The 21,827-nt window shown below is 50.0% G+C and overlaps 2 protein-coding genes across 2 annotated transcripts in view; one reads left to right on the top strand and one right to left on the bottom strand.

Annotated features, from left to right (window-relative positions):
* LOC309543141 (uncharacterized protein) overlaps positions 1 to 21,827 on the top strand; it is a gene marked incomplete at its 3' end in the record, with an annotated part of 1,180,881 nt that overhangs the window by 181,959 nt on the left and 977,095 nt on the right. The window lies entirely within an intron of this gene.
* Positions 9,572 to 21,827, bottom strand: part of SMG5 (SMG5 nonsense mediated mRNA decay factor) — a 41,467-nt gene continuing 29,211 nt past the window's right edge. The window contains 7 exon segments of the mRNA XM_082242526.1: positions 9,572 to 10,251; positions 12,505 to 12,643; positions 14,368 to 14,442; positions 14,541 to 14,631; positions 14,793 to 14,952; positions 16,914 to 16,973; positions 20,527 to 20,685. Coding sequence (XP_082098652.1) covers positions 10,168 to 10,251; positions 12,505 to 12,643; positions 14,368 to 14,442; positions 14,541 to 14,631; positions 14,793 to 14,952; positions 16,914 to 16,973; positions 20,527 to 20,685 — 768 coding nt within the window. The 3' untranslated portion in view covers positions 9,572 to 10,167.

Consider the following 21,827-nt stretch of genomic DNA (forward strand, 5'->3'; position numbering starts at 1 on the left):
CCTTCTCTAGTCAAAACTGACCAGGTAGGCTTTGCAAAGGGAAGACAGGTCCTGCCGATGGAACACAGAGATTATTTAACTTATTTAGGATAGCAGAAACAAGGAACCAACCCACAGTGATTCTCACACTCAACGTTATAAAAACGTTTGATCGCGTTCACTGGGGGTATCTTCGAGCAACCCTCCATAATATGCGATATATGCATTATATACTTCTTCTTCGGCCACTGTATACCTCCAACACTATGTCTGACAGGGTTTACATCACAAATGGGACCCGCCAGGGATGCCCTCTGTCGCCCTTGATATTCTCTCTCATGATGGAACCCCTGGCAGAGACCATTAGAAGTGAAGAGTCTATATCGGGAATATAGATTGCTGGATACAATCATAAAATAGGCATGTTTGCAGACAATGAGGTCCTCATATTGACCAAACCGGCTTCTTCCTTCTGCCCTCTGTCACCCTTGATAGTCTTTCTCATACTGGAACCCCTGGCAAAGACCATTAGAAGTGAAGAGTCTATATCGCAAATAGAGATTGCTGGATAACCATAAAATAGGATTGTTTGCAATGAGGTCCTCATATTGACCAAACCGGCTTCTTCCTTCTGCCCTCCGTCGCCCTTGATATTCTCTCTCATGATGGAACCCCTGGCAGAGACCATTAGAAGTGAAGAGTCTATATCGGGAATATAGATTGCTGGATAATCATAAAATAGGATTGTTTGCAGACAATGAGGTCCTCACATTGACCAAACCAGCTTCTTCCTTCTGCCCTGTGTTGCCCTTAATATTCTTTCTTATGATGGAACCCCTGGCAGAGACCATTAGAAGTGAAGAGTCTATATCGGGAAAAGAGATTGCTGGATAATCATAAAATAGGATTGTTTGCAGACAATGAGGTCCTCACATTGACCAAACCAGCTTCTTCCTTCTGCCCTGTGTTGCCCTTAATATTCTTTCTTATGATGGAACCCCTGGCAGAGACCATTAGAAGTGAAGAGTCTATATCGGGAAAAGAGATTGCTGCATAATCATAAAATAGGATTGTTTGCAGACAATGAGGTCCTCACATTGACCAAACCGGCTTCTTCCTTGGCTAGGGCACAGGTACTACTGCAGGAATATGGTTCTGTATTATGTAGCCAGCATTATATACTACTCCTTTGGCCAATGTATATACCTCCAACACTATGTCTGAGAGGTTTTACATCACAAATGGGACCCGCCAGGGATGCCCTCTGTCGCCCTTGATTTTCTCTCTCATGATGCAACTCCTGGCAGAGACCATTAGAAGTGAAGAGTCTATATCAGGAATAGAGTTTGCTGGATACAATTATCAAGACCTTCTGTCTGGACAGTGCTGATTGGCCCTGTGTAGATCACATGCACTCTAGCAAGAAAAAAAAAAAAACCTCTATAGCAATACACAACAAACTGAGCATGTGCAGAGTGCCCCCAAGGCTCTGTTCTATCAGGAGATGGTTTGGGGACTATGAAAGAAGGAGAGGATCAAAATACAGGATCAAACAGCCATTTTTCCACAATGCAGATGATTACCCCCAAAGTTCCACAGTGAGTATAACAAGCATGCTTTACTGCATATACATACTGATTTTACGGTTGTGGGTTTAGTAAAGCCAGTGACTGTTAAGAAAGATGGAGGATCAGACCTTGAGAAAGCAGGTTGCGTAGATCCAGAAGGACCCAAGGACTGTCCACTGATATGTTTACAGAGCTGGAATACCACATCCAGCTGGAGCGGCCAAAACTTATAGGAATTCCCTCCACCCAAATCTTGTGATGCAGAGGGAGAAGCTGCAGAGAAGGGAGAAGCTGCAGCAGAGGGAAGGAATAAATCAGGGAGAATATATATAATCAATCTATCTATATATAGCACAAAACAGGTGCTAGGCAAAAAAAAACTGAATGTGTGTTGCAGATGGGGGGGGGGGGGTTGACCAACAGCAGGGACACCCCTGGGTTGTGCCTTAATGTTTTATTTGTACCTGGCATCCTACTCCTGCAGGTGGCGCAATACCCAATGGTCTTTTCTGATCTGGCCGTGTCCTTCAATGAATGAAAGAAAATGTCATTTTTGGTGAGATACTCCCAAATAATGAATTACTTCTAAAGGGATGCAGCCCCTGCAACTTTCCTCATTAGAACACTGCAAATGCATCAGTTGATTATTAATGAAAAAGTCACTTCTTTTCAGATTCACTCTGCACATAACAAACAGCAATTTCTTCAGAGCAGAAACTGGTAGGAATCTGCAACAAAGTTACTATACAAAAAAAAAAAAACGAACTGTGTCTGTATATTTACCGATGCCAGTCTTCAAGCCTCTTCATTGGCCGGCGGGGAATACCTCACTCCTGCGACATTGTGTAGGAAGCCGTCATTCCAGCACTCAGAGGCCCGCCTGGTACTGTAAGCTGAGCTGCACATGTGCGGCTCAGTTCAGGGGAGTAACTACAGGGGTTGCAATTTCAACCGGGTCCTATGCTCCAGGGGGCCCCACCTGGATAGGAGGGGTGGTGGGGACAGCATGTAGAGAAATCACTGTCCTCCTTTTTCCTCCTGCAGCTGCAGGAGGAAAATGGAGGAGATTGATTCCTCTGTATGCTGCCCCCGCCACTCCTCCTATCCAGTTCACTTGTGTTCTGCTGTCTCTGGGCCCCTGCGTGCTCCCCCGGTTCCCCCCCCCCTTTCTCTACTGTGCTGCCCCCCCCCCCCCTCACTGTGCTCCCTCCCCTCTCCTGCCGGCTGATGCAGGAGATGTGTCACAATAGAGAACCAGGAAGGGGTCGGTAAATATGTAATTTACAAGCTCCTTCCTTTTCTGAATGGACAGAGTCATAGTCCGTCACATTGTAAAAAACGGAATTTTTGTAAAATCTTACCTGTAAAATTCCTTTCTCTGAGTCCTCCGACAGTCGCCGCCTCTTCATATTCGTCACATATGGGTATTAGACTTTGCTCCGAAGGAGTAGCTAGGCAACAGAATATGTTAACATTAAAGCTTTCAACATATCCCACCCTCAAGGGGTGGTCCCCTCAGTCAATACCCTCCTACTTCCTGCAACCATATCTCAGTTTCAGTGGAATAGCAGTAGAGTATACAACCAAACCCCAAAAGAGGGGCGGGGGCGGCGACTGTCGGAGGACTCGGAGAAAGGAATTTTACAGGTAAGATTTTACAAAAATTCCGTTTTCTCTTACGTCCTCCGACAGTCACCGCCTCTTCATATTCGTCACATATGGGGACGTCCCAAAGCAGTGCAAACATGAGGGGTGGGAAACGCATCCGCGCCGAAAGGCAACGCAGTCTCCGCATCAAAGAAAGGAACCTTACCAAAGGAAGTGAAAGCTGGGCAACAGGAAAAAACAGGTGCTCAACAGGAGCAACAACCCAGGAAAAGACAAATAACCAGGGGATAAAAAACTTATCCCAACAGCCAGTGGTCCCCAACAAGGGACCCTAGGGAATCGCCGCACTAAGAACCTTGCGGCCAAAGGAAGCATCCGCCGATGCCTGAACATCTACTTTGTAGAATTTTGTGAAAGTGTGCACGGTCGACCAGGTCGCCGCCTTACACACCTGGGCTACAGAAGCCCCATGACGACAGGCCCAAGACGTACTCAGAGATCTAGTAGAGTGCGCCTTTACAGGCACAGGGGGAACCTTCCCCTGCAAAGCATAGGCCTGTTCAATGGTCTGCCTGATCCATTTGGCAATGGTAGAGGCCGACGCCGCCATGCCCTTCCGAGGACCCTCCGGAAGAACAAACAAGGAATCCGTCTTTCGAAAAGACTCAGTCGATTTAAGGTAAACCCTTATCACCCGAACAACATCCAAAGAATGTAATCTCACCTCCTTTGGATGTTTAGGCTTCGCGCACAGCGAAGGCAAGACAATATCCTCATTAAGATGGAATTCTGAAACTCGCTTCGGAAGAAAAGAAGGATTAGGTCGCAAGACCACCTTATCCAAATGAACAACCAGATACGGAGACTTGCAGGACAAAGCCGCCAGCTCCGACACTCTGCGAGCCGAAGTGATCGCAACCAAAAAGGCGACCTTTTTGGACAACATAGACAACGAGATCTCCCTGATCTGTTCAAAAGGAGCACGTTGTAACACAGATAGAACGAGATTCAAGTCCCAAGGGGGCAGAGGATCCCTCCTAGGAGGAACCAGATGCCGCACTCCCTGAACAAAAGTGCCAACCAAGGAGTTGGAAGCCACGGGACGTTGAAACAGAACGGCCAGCGCAGACACCTGACCCTTTATCGTAGCCAGCGCCAAACGCTGATCGACACCCGTTTGAAGGAAGGACAGCACTCGGGAAACCGAGTACGTGCGGGGTGAAAACCCCCTGGACTCACACCAGGCAAAATAGGCCTTCCAAGTACGGTAATAAACCTTCCCCGAGGAAGACTTCCTCGCGTTGATCAAGGTATGAACGACCTCTGGGGAGAGACCCTTCTCCTTCAGGACCTCGGTCTCAACAGCCAGGCCGTCAAAGCCAGCGACTGTAAAGCAGGATGGTAAATCGGCCCTTGAGACAGGAGATCGTCTCGAAGAGGCAGACGCCACGGGGCGTCGACCGCCAGATTCACGAGGTCTGCGTACCAGGACCGGCGAGGCCAGTCCGGTGCCACAAGAATCACCGTGCTGCGTTCCGAGTGTAACCTGCGAAGGAACCTGGACAGCAACTGAATCGGTGGAAACGCGTACATCAGCTTGTACTGATGCCACGGGGCCACTAACGCGTCCGACGCGTCTGCCCGAGGGTCGCGCGTCCTTGCCACGAACCTTCTCACCTTGTTGTTGAGACGAGACGCAAACAGGTCCACATCTGGAAGACCCCACTTCGCGCACAACATCTGGAAGACAGCCGGGTGGAGAGACCATTCCCCCTGATCAAGGGTCTGGCGACTCAGATAGTCCGCCTGCCAGTTCTCCACCCCTGGAATGTGAACCGCCGTTATCGCCGGGACATGAGTCTCGGCCCAAGACAGAATGTCGGCCACTTCTCGAGCCGCTCGGGCACTCCTGGTGCCCCCTTGGTGGTTGATGTAGGCCACCGCCGTGGCATTGTCCGTCTGCACCCGAACCGGGTAGCCCCGCAGCCGGTCCGTCCAGCGATGAAGACAGAGATTTATCGCACGCAATTCCAGAATGTTGATCGGAAGGGAGGACTCCCCCTCCGACAAAGTCCCCTGGGCGGACAGAACGCCCAGAACACCACCCCAGCCCGACAGGCTGGCATCCGTAGTGATTACCGTCCACGAGATAGGACGAAACGACTTGCCCCCGGACACCATCGGGGACTGGAGCCACCACAGAAGGTCTCTTCTGGTGCGATGACTCAACGAGATTTGAAGATCCAGAGATTGAGGTTGCCCGTCCCACATGGACAGGATCTCCGCTTGGAGACCCCGCGTGTGAAACTGGGCGAAGGGAATCGCCTCCAGGGCCGAGACCATCAATCCCAGACATCTCATGCACGTCCGCAGAGACGAGTGCGGCACGTCCCTGAGGGACCTGACTTCCTCCTGAAGAGTTCTGAGTTTGTCTTCCGGCAGGAAGACCTTCGCCTGCACCGAGTCCAGAATCATTCCCAGGTAGGGAAGACGAACCGACGGACTCAGTGTCGACTTTGGAAAATTTATCGTCCAACCAAACTCCTGCAGAGTTTGCATCGTGACAGACAGGTCCTTCTCCAGACCCTGGCTGGTCGCAGACCGAACCAGAATGTCGTCCAGATACCCCAGGACAGAAATGCCCTGGGCCCTCAATAATGCCAGAACCGGTGCAAGCACCTTGGTGAAGACCCGCGGAGCCGAGGCGAGACCAAAAGGCAACGCCACAAACTGGTAGTGATCCTCCGCAATGGCGAATCGAAGGTACCTCTGGTGACCCTCGAAAATGGGGATGTGAAGATACGCATCCTTCAAATCGATGGAGGCCATGAATTCCCCCGGAACCAGGGCAGGCACCACCGACCGCAGGGATTCCATGCGGAACTTGCGAACCCGCACAGAGCGGTTCAGAGCCTTCAAGTCCAGAATTGGACGAACCTTGCCCTCCTTTCTGGGCACGGTGAACAGATTGGAATAAAACCCCCGAAATCTGTCCCGATGAGGCACCGGAACTACCACTCCCTGAGCCCTCAGGTCCCGCACCGCCAGGTGCAGGTCCCGTAAACGCTCTGGAGACAGTTGAAGATTTGAGGGAAAAAATCTGCTCTCCGGCCGAGAGAGAAACTCGATCTTGTAACCAGATCGAACGATCTCCTGAACCCATCTGTCCCGCACGCGGGCCAACCAGGGCTGAAGAAAACCGAGCAAGCGTCCCCCCACCCCAAAACTGGGTGAGGGCGCCCCTTCAGGCCGCACTGTTATGGGCTGCGGATCCGGATTGACCGGACTTCTGTTTTCCAGACCAGGGCTTCTTCTGAGAGCCTTGACCTTTGAACGGTTTGCCCTTGTAGTGCGACCGAAAGGCACGAAAGGACCCCTGAGGGGGCCGAAAATTAGCATGCTTCTTCCCAGAAGCCCCCTTAGCCTTGGGGAAATGGGGCAAGAGAGTGCTCTTACCTCCGGTGATCCCCTTAATCAACACATCCAAGGACTCCCCAAAAAGGCGAGACCCATCATAAGGCAGATTGGCTAAGGTCTTACGTGAAGATTGGTCCACCGACCAACATTTCAACCAAACCAGGCGGCGAGACAACACCGCCACACTGTGCACACGTGCAGCCAATGGGACTAAGTCCAAGTCCGCATCACACAGATACATGACACCCTGGTGGATTTGATCCACCATATCCAGGGTCGCCGGCGAGGCCGAATCGGCCACTAAGACGCGCCTAAGCATCTGCATCCAACTTGCGACCGCCTGGGCCGCCATGAGAGAGGCAAACAGAGCCTTAAGCATAGAACCCGTAACAGAATAAGTATGACGGGCAAGAGACTCCAATCTCCTATCCGTGGCATCACGGAACACAGGGGAATCCTCTGCAGGAATCGCAGTGGATTTGTTTAAAACCGCAATTGCGTGATCCACTGGGGGTGGCACACACCACCTTTCATCAGTGGAAGGCGAGAAAGGATAACGCAGCTTGAACCTACTTGGTACAGCAAAAGGTTTGCGTAGATTGCGCCATTGTTCCTTAACAGCGCGCTGAAAATCATCATTGCAGGGAAAAACCTGCGGCGTCCTGCGTTTCCTCTGTGTCCCATAAGCCGCCAAGGCAGCGGGGGGACACACTTCATCCTGCAAACGCAGCGTTTGTTTTATGGAAGCAATCAATTCATCCATGATTGCAAGCTCTTCAGGCGAGCCAGGGGGAGAATTATCAACCCCTTCAACTTCAGCCTCCACCTCGGACCCCACTAGATCCAGGGAGGAGCGGGACCCCGATAAGGAGGCCCCCGCCATAACAGCCCCATCACCTTCACCCTCAGAATCAGAGGAAAGAGAAACTCTGGGTCTTTTAGCAGATTGAGCAGCCACCAGCATCTGCACCTGAGCAGCAAGGCCAGCCACAATAGTGGCTAAATCCCCCCCTGGGGGGGAAACAGCGGTCCCCTGGCTTTCCACCAAGGCGGTAGGAAATTTGCCCTCCTGAGAATCCATTGCCCCTATTACAAATGCCGGATAATAAAGGGTTAACTGCCCCTTTAACAAGCGCGGCGAGCGCAACCCACCGCACCACACACAAGCACAATGAGACCCCCACAGGGACAATAAAACTGACACAGGCAATGGATAAGAAGGATATAACCTGAGGAGACCCTCGCCGCTGCTGCCTCGATCGGTGTTCCTGGAGAAGAGGAAGTGATGCGGCCAGGGCGCTCTATGAAAGCCTATGGGAGGCTACAAGAAAATGGCCGCCATGCATGTAGAACATGCGGCCGGAGCGAGTGCAGGCAAAATGGCGCCGTTTGGCGCCGAAACCGCCGCTCCACAGTACAGTAATGCACACGTCATCCATGTATAAAAAAACATGTTAGATCGCCGCAGCGATCGCTGTATAGTGCCCAAACATGCCACAAAACATGCCCCACAGCACACAGCTTCTCACACTGACAAGGCTGACACACACAGTGTCACACAGCTCCCCCCCCCCCCCCCTTGCAGCCCACAGCATGCAGCCGAGTGATAGGGAGACAAACAGTGTGAACAGAGGCAGGTTACACAGTCCCAGACTGACACCCCCCCCCCAGACAGACAGGTCCCCACATAGATACACTTACCTCAGAATGGCGTGGGGGACCCGCACAGGCGAACAAGCCGCTGCACATGAGGCAGGGCGAGTCGTATACAAGACGCACAGAATGGGGGTTAAGAAACCGCACAGCGTCCAGTGAGGTAGCCACCTCACCAATCATCCCTGCACCGAACAGGGATGGGTCGTTCACTGCGCCAGGAGCGTTACCTGGCTGAACGCTCGATGGCAGGCTGGGAAGCCACTGACCCACGACCTGCGACCAGGGGGATCAGCCCGAGACCCAGCCCGCATGATCCTCTTCATCCGAAGAACTAACTAATGCTGACAAAAAGAACAGCTAAGTAAAGGTAGAGAGAAAACTCAAACAAAAAATCAAAAAAGAAGAAAGAGTCTGGGGCACAAAGCCCCAGCACAGAGAGAGCCAGCCACTCCTGACAAGCTAGACATTGAAACTGAGATATGGTTGCAGGAAGTAGGAGGGTATTGACTGAGGGGACCACCCCTTGAGGGTGGGATATGTTGAAAGCTTTAATGTTAACATATTCTGTTGCCTAGCTACTCCTTCGGAGCAAAGTCTAATACCCATATGTGACGAATATGAAGAGGCGGCGACTGTCGGAGGACGTAAGAGAAAAATAAAATAAAATGATAAAAAAATAATAAATATAAAATACCAAAAAATAAAAACTACTGACACCAGTGGGTGAACTTCCAGGATTGCAAAAGGTAACACTTATGACCGGGCCCTGATATTCCACCACCGTGGTGAGGCCCCAAAATGGCAGGAAGGGGGCCCACTGCAGAACTTGTGAAAGGGTCCTGTAATAAAGGGCCCCCACAATGAGAGTAAAGGGCCCCAGGATCACTGGGAAGAGCCCCAGGCTTGAAAGGAAGGGCCCCGGGCCAGGGGTTCGGGGGGGGGGCCTTTATGGTTTCTTGCACCGGGGGCCCTGAAGGTTCTAGTCATGCCTCTGGCTCAGTTTATAGCGCCGGAGAAGACAGCAAGCAAGCAGGTAGAGATATTTTACTGCAGAAGATACAGTGCACGTCTCTTCTGCAATAAAAGCCTGACTCCTCACTGCTTCTTACAGTAGATCAGGGGTCTTCAAACTACGGCCCTCCAGTTGTTCAGGAACTACAATTCCCATCATGCCTAGTCATGTCTGTGAATGTCAGAGTTTTACAATGCCTCATGGGGCGTGTAGTTCCGCAACAGCTGGAGGGCCGTAGGTTGAGGATCCCTGCAGTAGAACTTCAGTTCTGCTTTTATGAAAAAAATACCCAATCCCCCCCGTTACAAATTATAAAACGGTCACATTTACACTTAAATAAAATAGCGCTGTTTCCTTTATTTACAATCTCCATACCTGCTTTAGCATTGGACAAGATCTAAGTAAAGAAAACAGGGGATGCAGGGTAATGGGGGGGATGGGAAGGATACAGAATAAGGGAAGGGAGGCTGAGAATTAGGGGACAAGCAGGGTGAAGGGTTTTAGGAAAGTCAGAGGGTGATGTTGTCCAGTCACCACACTACCCAAGAGGAAAGAATCCGGTCACAGTCCAGTCAGGTCAGTCAGAGGCCTGGAAGATGGACGTCTGTGGTCAGGAAGTCACATGACAAACACCAAAGATCACACAGCACAAGATGGGTTCCAACTTCTCTCTTCCAGCCTTGGATGGACGAGCTCCTTCTGTTTTCTGACACCGCAGTCCTCTACCGTCATAGTCGTAGGTGGCTGTGGGGCTTTTCATACAAGACACATGAAAAAGAACTTTATTTTCTTGTAAGAGCTTGCTGGTTTAGATGTTTTCTCGGTTTGGTTCCATTTTCAGGCTCCACCATATTGAAAGCCACAGCTCATAAGGGAGGATGAAGGATGTGATTTTGCTTTTGTATGAACGGTCATCACCTCGGACTGTCAGCCCATCTCCTTCCACTGCTTGTAGAAATCTAGAACATTCTTGATCTCGATGTTGGTGCTGGCAGCGGCCTGCAGGGCAGACTGAAGACAACAACAAAACATGACATAGATTTCATATAGAACGCACCAGAACTGCACTCACAATGTGACAAATGTTTTCTGAGATGTACCGTATATATTTGAGTATAAGCCGAGTTTTTCAGCATGTTTTTTCATGCTAAAAAAGCCCCCGTTGGCTTATACCCGAGTCACGGTCTTACTTACCTTTTCCCCGGTCAGTGCGCATTCGCCACCGCCGCTCGGGAAAGCCCGTAAACGCTCGGCTATTCCCGGGCAGACTGCGCATGCGCAGTGAAATGTTGGCGGCAGGCAGCGCCATTTTTTAAATGTAAGGCGGAAAGGTAAGCTCCTCCAAAGCCCCTGCATCTCCTCAGGAGAGGCAGTGCTGTGGGCATGGTACAGGACATTCTCCTGTACCATGCCCGCAGCACTGCATCTCCTGTACCATGCCTGTACCATCTGTGCCATATCTGTGTCATGCCTGTACCATCTGTGCCATATCTGTGTCATGCCTGTACCATGTGTGTCATGCCTGTGCCATATCTGTGCCATGCCTGAACCATCTCCTGTCCTATCCTCTATTTTACTGAACCATCTCCTGTGCCATGCCCACAGCCCTGCATGTTTTGGGTCTCGTGGAGGTCCAGTAGCTGCTGCATTTCCCACCCTAGGCTTATACTCAAGTCAGTAAGTTTTCCTAGTTTTGTGCCATATCTGTGCCATGCCTGAACCATCTCCTGTGCCATGCCTGAACCATCTCCTGTGCCATGCCTGAACCATCTCCTGTGCCATGCCCACAGCCCTGCATCTCCTACATCATGCCCGCAGCCCCTGTTTTGGGTCTCGTAGTGGTCCAGTTGAGTCCAGTAGCTGCTGCATTTCCCACCCTAGGCTTATACTCAAGTCAATACGTTTACCCAGTTTTGTGCCATATCTGTGTCAAAAGAAAGCTCTATTTGTGGGGAAAAAAGGACATCAATTGTATTTGGGTACAGCATCGCACAACCGCGCAATTGTTAGTTAAATTAACGCAGTGCTGAATCGCAAACAAAGGCCTGGTCATTAAGGAGGTAAAACCTTCCCGAACTGAAGTGGTTAAGTACAATACAAGGCCAAAAGCACTGCATTGTGCTCAACGCCAGCAAAGGAAGAGGCCACAAGGCTGAGGAAAGAAAACACTAGAGGAAACGTAAGATAAGAAATACACCTTATTTCTCATCCCACAGTGATGGGGAACCTTGGCACCCCAGATATTTCAAACTACATTTCCCATGATGCTCTACTACACTGCAGAGTGCATGAGCATTATGGGAAATGTAGTTCCAAGACATCTGGGGTGCCAAGGTTCGCCATCACTGCACGAGAATTCCACCCTTGCAGTGTGAGATGGGGGGGGGGGGGTACTGCAGGGGTTGTTTATATTGAAGGTGTAATGAGAGAAGGCAGCGCTCAAACCAGAGCCCAAATACTCAACAAGGAGTTGAGGAATCGGCGCTCAGGCTTGGAGTGTCTTCAGAACACTCGTGCAAAGTATGAATGAAAAAATAGGCAGGCGGCAACTTGAAACATCCAAGTGCAGGAATCCTTTTTTGCTACAAGGTGATATTAGGATAAAACAGCTTATGCGTTTCGGCTGGGTGGCCTTAGTCATAGCCATAGGGAGAATCTGATTGGCTGCTATTAAAGCGGAGTTCCGGCCTCAAATACCATTTTTAACTAAAAATACCCCTATAATACTAATCCATCGCCCTTTACTGAACCGCTATTCTCATACTTACAAGGTGTACGGTATTGGATTTTAGTCAAAATCTTAATTTTAAAAATGCTGTCTGAGCACGGCCATCTTGGATCTGGGCATCTGAAGCCGCGGTGTAATCTGCTGTGTCCTTCTTCCTGATTCCAGGGAGTATTCTGGGAGTTCTTCCTGATTCCAGCCTCCGGGGAGTGATGACAAACCGCTCCCAGGATGCAATGCAAAAGTGGAAGTGATGTGGGTGGCCGTGGCCACAGAGGGGGGAGAAGGAGGAAGTACAATCAAAAATGCCCTGAAAATAAGGTAAGGGACCCCCGAAAAAAAATTGAAAATGCCCAATTGTTGATCAGCACAGCGAGCACTCCAGGAATCACTAAAGTTGCAAAATAGGCCAGAACTCCACTTTAAGGCATTATTCCAGCAGAATCCTAACCTGCCATACACCACCTGTGACCCCGATAGACAGGAAGTCATGTGACGGAGAATGTATGGGGTATATATATATATATATACATACACACCTGCATGGCAGAGGAGAAACATTTGGGTTCCTCTATCTGAAAGCCGGTTATAATGGTGACCATCCCAGCGGTCTCTTCTTCATTGCTGCCCTGTGACACCGTCAACTGCTTACAGCTGTCCAGAATCTTATAGAGATGCCTGTAGGGGGCAGAACACAGCAGTATCAGCAAACATACCCAGAACACCAAAAACATTGTACAGCAGGCTCTGGGCTTTCATGTAGCAGTGATCTGGGTGGTTGTAAATCCTCCTCCTCAATACTACAGTGAGGTGATGGGTGTGAAGGATGCATTGAGTGTCACCAATATCCACTGTGACGAGGCTAATTCTGATTGTCCAAGAAGAGGACCAGAAGTGTAAAAAAAATGTGAAAACCACCTCTTCTGTTTCCACACACCAATCAACCAATCACTGCGGATCCATGAAGTCTGGGACAGGTGTTAATTACTTTAGTACTAACGGCATTACATTGGCCATTGTGACACCACAGTGATCAGATTAGCATTAGAGCAAAGGGCAAAACGATAGTGTCACTTCAGTGACAAACTTTGAATTTGCTGGGGCTGCTGACATCACATCCAAGATGGTGTCACCCTGCAGCAGTTTTTAGGGCTTTTGGATGTCTACACAAGCAAAGTGTTTTACATGTAAATAAACATAAAATATTAAATGCAAATCTAATCTTATGGGATACGTTTTGTTGAAATAGCCCAGTGACAGTTCTCTTTAAAGCAAGCTCTCACTGACCTCTTTAGCTGCTTGTACTGTGGAGTAATCCATTCTCAAAGATCACAATAAAGCGTCTAAAGTTGGTTCCATTTAGTATTTAAAGGCTTAGAAACACTGTATGTTTTACATCAGAGATGTTTGCTCTACATAGAAGATAAGGGGAGAGGAGTTGTTCTTTCAAAGTCTCTATTGTGACAATTGAAGATGAATTTCTCCACAATACCTATAGTTACAGAGGCAAGATTGTAAAGCTCTCTACGATGTTAGCAACCCAACGGATGCACAATACACTCTTTCTGGAATAGGAAGACTTTATGTTAAAGGCCAATACACATGGACAGTAAGGCTGAAGATGATGAATACATGACTGTCACATGGCTGAAGTGACAGGTTGGTGGAAGTCTCAGAGGAGAGCACAGGTCATGGTGGAAGTCTCAGAGGAGAGCACAGGTCATGGTGGAAGTCTCAGAGGAGAGCACAGGTATTGGTGGAGGTCTCAGAGGAGAGCACAGATAATGGTGGAGGTCTCAGAGGAGAGCACAGATAATGGTGGAGGTCTCAGAGGAGAGCACAGATAATGGTGGAGGTCTCAGAGGAGAGCACAGGTAATGGTGGAGGTCTCAGAGGAGAGCACAGGCCATGGTGGAAGTCTCAGAGGAGAGCACAGGTAATGGTGGAAGTCTCAGAGGAGAGCACAGGTCACAGTGAAAGTCTCAGAGGAGGTCACAGTAAGTCTCAGAGGAGAGCACAGGTCACAGTGAAAGTCTCAGAGGAGAGCACAGGTCACGGTGGAAGTCTCAGAGGAGAGCACAGGTCACGGTGGAAGTCTCAGAGGAGAGCACAGGTCATGGTGGAAGTCTCAGAGGAGAGCACAGGTCACGGTGGAAGTCTCAGAGGAGAGCATAGGTCACGGTGGAAGTCTCAGAGGAGAGCACAGGTCACGGTGGAAGTCTCAGAGGAGAGCACAGGTCACGGTGGAAGTCTCAGAGGAGAGCACAGGTCATGGTGGAAGTCTCAGAGGAGAGCACAGGTCATGGTGGAAGTCTCAGAGGAGAGCAAAGGTAATGGTGGAGGTCTCCGAGGAGAGCACAGGTCATGGTGGAAGTCTCAGAGGAGAGCACAGGTCCTCTTACCAGGCGTCAACGTCCTGCCGCTTCAATTTATTCCGCTCAAAACTCTTCCCAGCTTCCTTTTGGCAGCGGATATACCTGAAACAAACAGGGATTAGCACAACGATCATTTCAGATGACCCCCTGCCAATGTCACATGACCCCCCCCCCCCCGCCACACACTAGTCAACACTCACCGATTTCCTTTTTTAAATTCCGCCTCTAAGTATCGGATCCCGTCTCGAGCTCCAAGGTTTTCCTTCTTCAGAAAGTCCAATCCATCAATAACTAAAGAAAGAAGAAAGCCATGATCAGTGCCAATGTATCAATACGCCCATTTATAGATTGGTATGGTATGTCTATTTTCTCAGATAAAACAAGTACAATTCTTGAACTCCTCATCTCATCACTAACAACCAATTAAGTCACTAATCCATGCTTTCTCATACCTGTCTGCGGGATGATAATGATGAAACGCCCGCTGTTTGCCAGCTGTCGGATGATGCCCAGATGTTGGCAGAGGGCCTGTGTATCCGGGATGAGGTACGGAGACATGGAGGACTGAGATTTGGGCTGCTGGAGGGTGCCCTCTAGCTGTGACACTTCCAACTGCAAACAAACAAGTTCAGGTTAGTCCCAAAGTTTTAGCCTCAGGTACAATAAATTAGGATTACAGTTTTTATATCTCTTTATATAGCTTGGCCAGTGGTGGCCCATCTATTGGGAGCACAGGGGCGCCGCCCCCCCTATCCATGCGCCTGGCCCCCTAATCTACATGCAGGGTGCCAGACGCATGGATTCCAATAGGGGATTTTATTTTTTATTTTGAAGCACGTGATTAGAGACAGAGGCTCTAATAGGCTTCAAAAAAGGGTGGGCTTGGGGCGCAGAGCACCGCGCCCTGAGCCCACCCAGTTGTGGGACAATAGCAAATGAATATTTGCTATTATCACACTGATTTTCCTGCCAGCCAATCAGGAAGTGGGTCATGAGACCCCTTTTCTGATTGGCTGAAAAGAGAAGCGATTTTACTGGCCATTGGCCAGGAAGAGGGAGGAGACGTACGGCCGGTGGAGACTCACAGCCGCTCGTGGAAGGAGAAGGTAAGGATGCTGGCTGGCTGTCCGTCCCGGGAGGGAGGAGATGGTAGATTTGACTGTCCAACGGGGGGGGGGGGGGGGGGAGGGAGGGGGGGTTACTAGGGGAAAGATGTTATTTTTATTTATTTTTACTAGTAATGGCGGCGATCTGCGATTTTTAGCGGGGCTGCGACACTGCGGCGGACAGATCAGGCCCCTGACATTTTTGGAGGGACCAGTGACATTACTACAGTAATCAGTGCTAAAAATATGCACTGTTACTGAATGACACTGGCAGGGAAGGGGTTAACCAAGGGGCGATCAAAGGGTTAAATGTATGCCTAGGGGGTGTTTTCTAACTTGGCTTGTGGAATCCACACAGAGACCTGTGTACCTAAATAGGAAGAACACAGGCGCTCTGTATGGATTCCAGAGAGAACAGTCTCTTGTGTTTACAACAGCAGACCGACGTTCTCTTTCCACGGGGAGCGATTGCAGCCGCCGGCCCCCGTGAATCAGCTTTCCCGCTGGCACGGCACGCACCCCCCCCCCCCCCCCCCGGGATCGGGTGCAGCGATTTGCGCAGCCGAGCCAGCCTGCCACAGTAAATATGTGGCGAACGGTCATCGAGCGGTTAAAGAGAAGCGTAGATACAGTTCTATGTGTCAGTGAACGGCACTGCCCTCCCCTGGTCAGGGAAGGGAAAGACACCCAGAAATGGGCCATCATACAGTGTGCTGCCCAAGTAAACAATCCAAACTTCTGTTAATTGCTCCTTAAATCTTTAATTTATTAAATTACTCCACAGTGTGCAAATCTATTACAGCAAGTTGACGCGTTTCAGCCTAAACGGCGTTGAGTCGTTTGTTATGACTCAAGCCACTTGGGCTGAAACGCGTCAGTTGCTATTATAGATTTGTACACTGTGGAGTAATTAATTAAAGCAACCAACAGAAGTGTGGATCTATGCCTGCAGCTGTGCGACTGTGGGCCCTGCACCCGCCTGTGGACCCTACACCGTGTGTGCGACTGTGGGCCCTGCACACGCCTGTGGAACCTGCACCCGTCTGGGCAACTGCGGGCCCTGCACCCGTCTGGGCAACTGCGGGCCCTGCACCCGTCTGGGCAACTGCGGGCCCTGCATCCGTCTGGGCAACTGCGGGCCCTGCATCCGTCTGGGCAACTGCGGGCCCTGCATCCGTCTGGGCAACTGCGGGCCCTGCATCCGTCTGGGCAACTGCGGGCCCTGCATCCGTCTGGGCAACTGCGGGCCCTGCACCCGTCTGGGCAACTGCGGGCCCTGCACCCGTCTGGGCAACTGCGGGCCCTGCATCCGTCTGGGCAACTGCGGGCCCTGCATCCGTCTGGGCAACTGCGGGCCCTGCATCCGTCTGGGCAACTGCGGGCCCTGCACCTGTAAGCTCAGAAGGATATTTGCTGACCGATAAGTAGCAGCGTCTGATTATTTTCTTTATTTATACAGTTGTGTACCTGGAGTCTCAGCTGGGCCATGTCTCTCATCAGTCTGTTCCGGCGAGCTTCCTCTTGAGCCTGGGGGAAAGAAATTAACACATACAGGCTGTCGCATCCATAAACACCATACAGAACCCTCTATAAATTTCCTAGTTGATGGGACTGCGGCTGTTCTCGGCATTGCGATCGGTCTGGATATAAAGTTTTTTTTTTGTCCAAAGCAATCCAAACAGCTGGGAAGTAATGACATGGAACCTGCAGAACTCTGACCTCATCACAGCTGATATCGGGGATTGCGTATAACTACAATTCACAACCTGTCAGGCTATGCTGGGACTTATAGTGCCGCAGTCACTGGGTGGCTGCAGAAAGTCAAAGTCCAGGATAAAGAAGAATCCCCAGCAAGTCACTTATGGACAGAACAAGGAATTCAAGACCTTTACTGCAGATCCTTAAAAGGGATAGAATTCAGGGGTGTCCAAACTATGGCCTTCCAGCTGTTGTGGAACTACACATCCCATGAGGCATTGTAAATCTCTGACATTCACAGACATAACTAGGCACGATGGGAATTGAAGTTCATGAACAGCTGGAGGGCCATAGTTTGGACACCCCCGGGATAGTACTTTTACCAGACAGCCAGGTAAACATTTTATCAATGTGTGTTCAAGTTTCATAAACCTTGTTTCTCTGCAGTCTGTAATTATATAGGTTTAGGGGGTAAACAATGTTTTGCAGTTCTACACAATGACTGTGCTTATGTTCCTAATATCAATGAAAAAAAAAAACAAAAAAAAAAAAACAGCATCTGCCCAACTAAAAACAATGCACTCCCCGTGTGACCGAAATATTATCTTACACCGGCCATAGATGGATTGAACCCCGGCCGATTCAGCAAGGACCAGGCAAATTTTGATCCATCCATGGGCAGATTGGTTGTACTGAAGTAGCTTCATCGAATGACTTGGGTACTACCAGCATGTTGGATTTTTAGTATGCGATTATTGCCAGTGGCTAGCAATAATCACGGTTTTCTCCCGGCAGGGAAGGCTCCCTGCGCCCCCCCCCCCCCCTCCCCACCAGGAAAACACAATAGCTCCAAGGAAGGGATTTCCTCATTAACACAGTCAGTATTGATGGAGGGATCGAGGGGTTTCAGAAAAGAAAATCCCATAATATATGGCCTGTCTTTGGCCCCATTCATACTTGCAAATGGGGCTGCATGTGATTAGATGTAAGGGACCTAGGGGGGCTTCCCTGCGATTTGTTGCGGGCTCCAATGAGAATAATGGGAGGCCGACAGCTCCCACAGCTGCTCGTGTGTAATCGCACATGAAGCGGCTGTGAATGATCTGCCCTGGACGCAATCTGTGCCCAGGGCCAAAACATGTGCAAGTAATTGCTTCATGAGCAATTACCTGCGAGCAGCCGCAAATAGCTGCAGGAGCGGTCAGCCTCCCATTGCTTTTATTGGACAGGGGGAGAGAGAGCGCAGCCCCGATCTGAGTGCAGCATGTAAGTAACCAGCAATTTATTAGAACTAAAAACACTCACATTAGTGAAGTACGGTACAGGCATGGAAACATGTAGGGCAGAGGTATGAGTATGACGCAGAGTGTGATGCAGTTCTGTAAAAGGGAACAGAGGGAGAGAGAGCGCAGCCCCGATCTGAGTGCAGCATGTAAGTAACCAGCAATTTATTAGAATAAAAAAACACTCACATTAGTGAAGTACGGTACAGGCATGGAAACCTATATAGGGCACAAGCATGAGTATGAAGCAGAGTGTGACGCAGTTCTGTATAAAGTGGACAGAGGGAGAGAGAGCACAGCCCCGATCTGAGTGCAGCATGTAAGTAACCAGCAATTTATTAGAATAAAAAAACACTCACATTAGTGAAGTACGGTACAGGCATGGAAACCTGTATAGGGCACAAGCATGAGTATGACGCAGAGTGTGACGCAGTTCTGTATAAAGTGGACAGAGGGAGAGAGAGCGCAGCCCCGATCTGAGTGCAGCATGTAAGTAACCAGCAATTTATTAGAATAAAAAAACACTCACATTAGTGAAGTACGGTACAGGAATGGAAACCTGTAGGGAACACTGTGGTTGGTGAATCCTGGTGGCAAGCATAGATCCTGTGTCTCTCTCTCTGCTTGCAACCAGGATTCAACAACCACAGCGGTGCTCTACATGTTTCCATACTGTACCATACTTCACTAATGTGAGTGTTTTTATTCTAATAAATTGCTTGTTACTTACATGCTGCACTCAGATCGGGGCTGCGCTCTCTCTCCCCCCCTGTCCACTTTATACAGACCTGCATCATACTCTGCGAGCTGGCTACAGACCTAAGTGCATTTAGTGCGATTTGCACCAGCATCATGGACTCTTGTTTTCTTTAACTTTACTGATGGGCACCGATGGGGCCGCACTGATAATCAGGGCACTGATGATCTGTGTGCATATCCCCTGTCAGAATTGCTCATTACTGGCTCTCCTCTCCTCACGCTGTGACAGCATGAGGAAAGGAGAGCCGGTATCCGGCAACTCTGTTTACATTGTGATCAGCTGAGACTGGTAAAGAGCCAATCACAGCGGCTCTTTACCACGATCTGTGATCAGCTGTGTCCACAGAGCATGCTGGATACACTCCCCAGGGGGTACGCGAAAGGCGTGGTTCCAGGAAGACGTCTACAGACACCATCCTAGAACGAGAGAGCCGCGCTGTAGCCGTCTTTTGGCTATATGGCTATAGTGCTGTAAGGAAGTTTACTAAGACTGTAGAGTACAAAATCTGGTTAAGCTGTGCATAGTAACCAATCAGCTTCCAGGTTTTATGGTCAAAGCTTAACTGAACAAGCTGAAATTAGAAGCTGATTGGTTTGTATGCACAGCTACACCAGATTTTCACTTTCCACTTTTAGTAAATCAACTCCTACAGCCCCTTTCACACAGGCTTTCTGATCTGGTCCGCCAGGCGGACCTGATGGGATGCTCCATGCACCCCTGTGGAGTTGACACCCGGTGCTATACGATCCTTTCTGTGAAATCCAGATGGATGGAAACCCCATTTTCCATCCGTCTGGAGGATCGAATAGGATGAAAATGAACAAGCGGTCCATTATCATCCGATTTCCCATAGAGGAGAGCGGGGCTCTGACAGCTCCGTCTCTGCAAAGTAAGCGGAGACGGAGCTGTTATCCGCCTGCTCAGCAGGGATCGGCGGATTGATCCCCACTGAGCAAAACGGAGTCCGTCGGGCGCACCACCCATGTGAAAGGGGCCTTAGTCTATCTTTTGGGAAACCATTATGAATGCTCCCATATTCATAAAAAAATAGTGCCTTAATTATTTTGTAGATAGCAGCCTGGAGGACATTACACTCACAATCTGTGGATCCCAGGTACAATGCACAGGCTCCTGCAGACTCTCCAGTTACAGGGCTCCAGGAGGTGCCAATGGATCACAATTTACCACACTACTGTTTCATTAGGAAGTACTGTAAGCATCCTTCTGCCACAAGTGGGGCTCTTTATTAGAGAATGAAAAATGCTGGGACTCCGCACCTACAGGGCAATGGCTGGGACTCCGCACCCACAGGGCAATGTAGGAAGTAACACATACGCACCATGCGGAACTGAGCCTGGGCCTGGTGAAGGGTGTTGTCTTGCTGGGACTCGGAAATACTGGTGAATATGGCGAGCTCCGGGTTGTATTGTAGAACCTTCCCCTGCAGATGGGTGAGGAAATGTCCAAAACTGCGGATGTAGCAGCTGCGCACGATGGACTGTGGAGAGAACACCGTAATTGTTAGGAGAAATTCTGTAATAGGAAGGTTTCTTCTATAACATGTTCTATGATTACTGACTTATTCCACAATTATTTCTCTGTTACATCTTGGCCTTGATAAGACCCCCCCCCCCCCTCCCCCCCCAGCATGTCCAAGTCCTGACAGAACCACAGAGGGACCTGCGCTCTACTATGGGCTACAAAAGAAGGATATTATGGTCAGTACAAAGAAATCGTTTTCTCTTTCTTGTCCACAAAGGAATTCAGATACTGCTGGGACATCCAGCTGAGGGATGGTATGCAGATATGGTGGATGGTGCTGGAGAGAGATTGGGTTATACCAGGGGTAGGGAACCTATGGCTCGCGAGCCAGACGTGGCTCTTTTGATGGCTGCATCTGGCTCGCAGACAAATCCTTAACAAAGGGGGGTGTGGCGGACGTGTGCCGCGCTGGACGTGTAGTCCCAGAGCTCAGCCGCGTCTACCACTCAATCCAGTGCCATCTGCGTAGCCAAGGCAGCCATCAGAAATTTTGGGGCCCCTTACACAGCTTTAGGCCTGGGCCCCTCCAAGCCTGACCACCAACATTCCGCAAAGCCCTCCATCTGGCCGTCCAACCGAATCCGCCCACTGGCCATCCCACCGAGTCTTTCAGTGCACCCACTTCTATTTTAACACTTACACAACTTATTAACTGAAAATGAATCCAATACACCAAAGAGACATCCCCCATATATTCAACAAAGAGACATCCCAATCCATTAAAGAGACATCCCTTCAGCTGCATTGGCTTACCTTGCAGCCGCCATGCTTTAGCAATTGCTAGTTACTACAGCAGCAACAACTCTGTCTTTTTGGATGGGGCCTGGGTGGCTGGGCCCCTCAGAACACCTGGGCCCCCTACATGTGTATGGGCTGTCCCCCCCTGATGGCTGCCCTGTGCGTAGCTGTGCCCGGTGCCAAGGAGATTTCTGCACCCATCGACGGTACACTTTGTGGGCTACCCTCAGTTCACCTCTAGGTGACCGGATTGCCGCGCTACGGACCCCGCGGCCTACTCACGGTACCACCACTGGCTCGTGTGCTGTGCATCTGAGGGCCTTGGCAATCACCGCCGCAGTAAGGAGACCTGCCATCCGC

Source organism: Pelophylax lessonae, assembly GCF_965119305.1.
Source record: "Pelophylax lessonae genome assembly, chromosome: 13".
Classification (NCBI taxonomy): domain Eukaryota; kingdom Metazoa; phylum Chordata; class Amphibia; order Anura; family Ranidae; genus Pelophylax; species Pelophylax lessonae.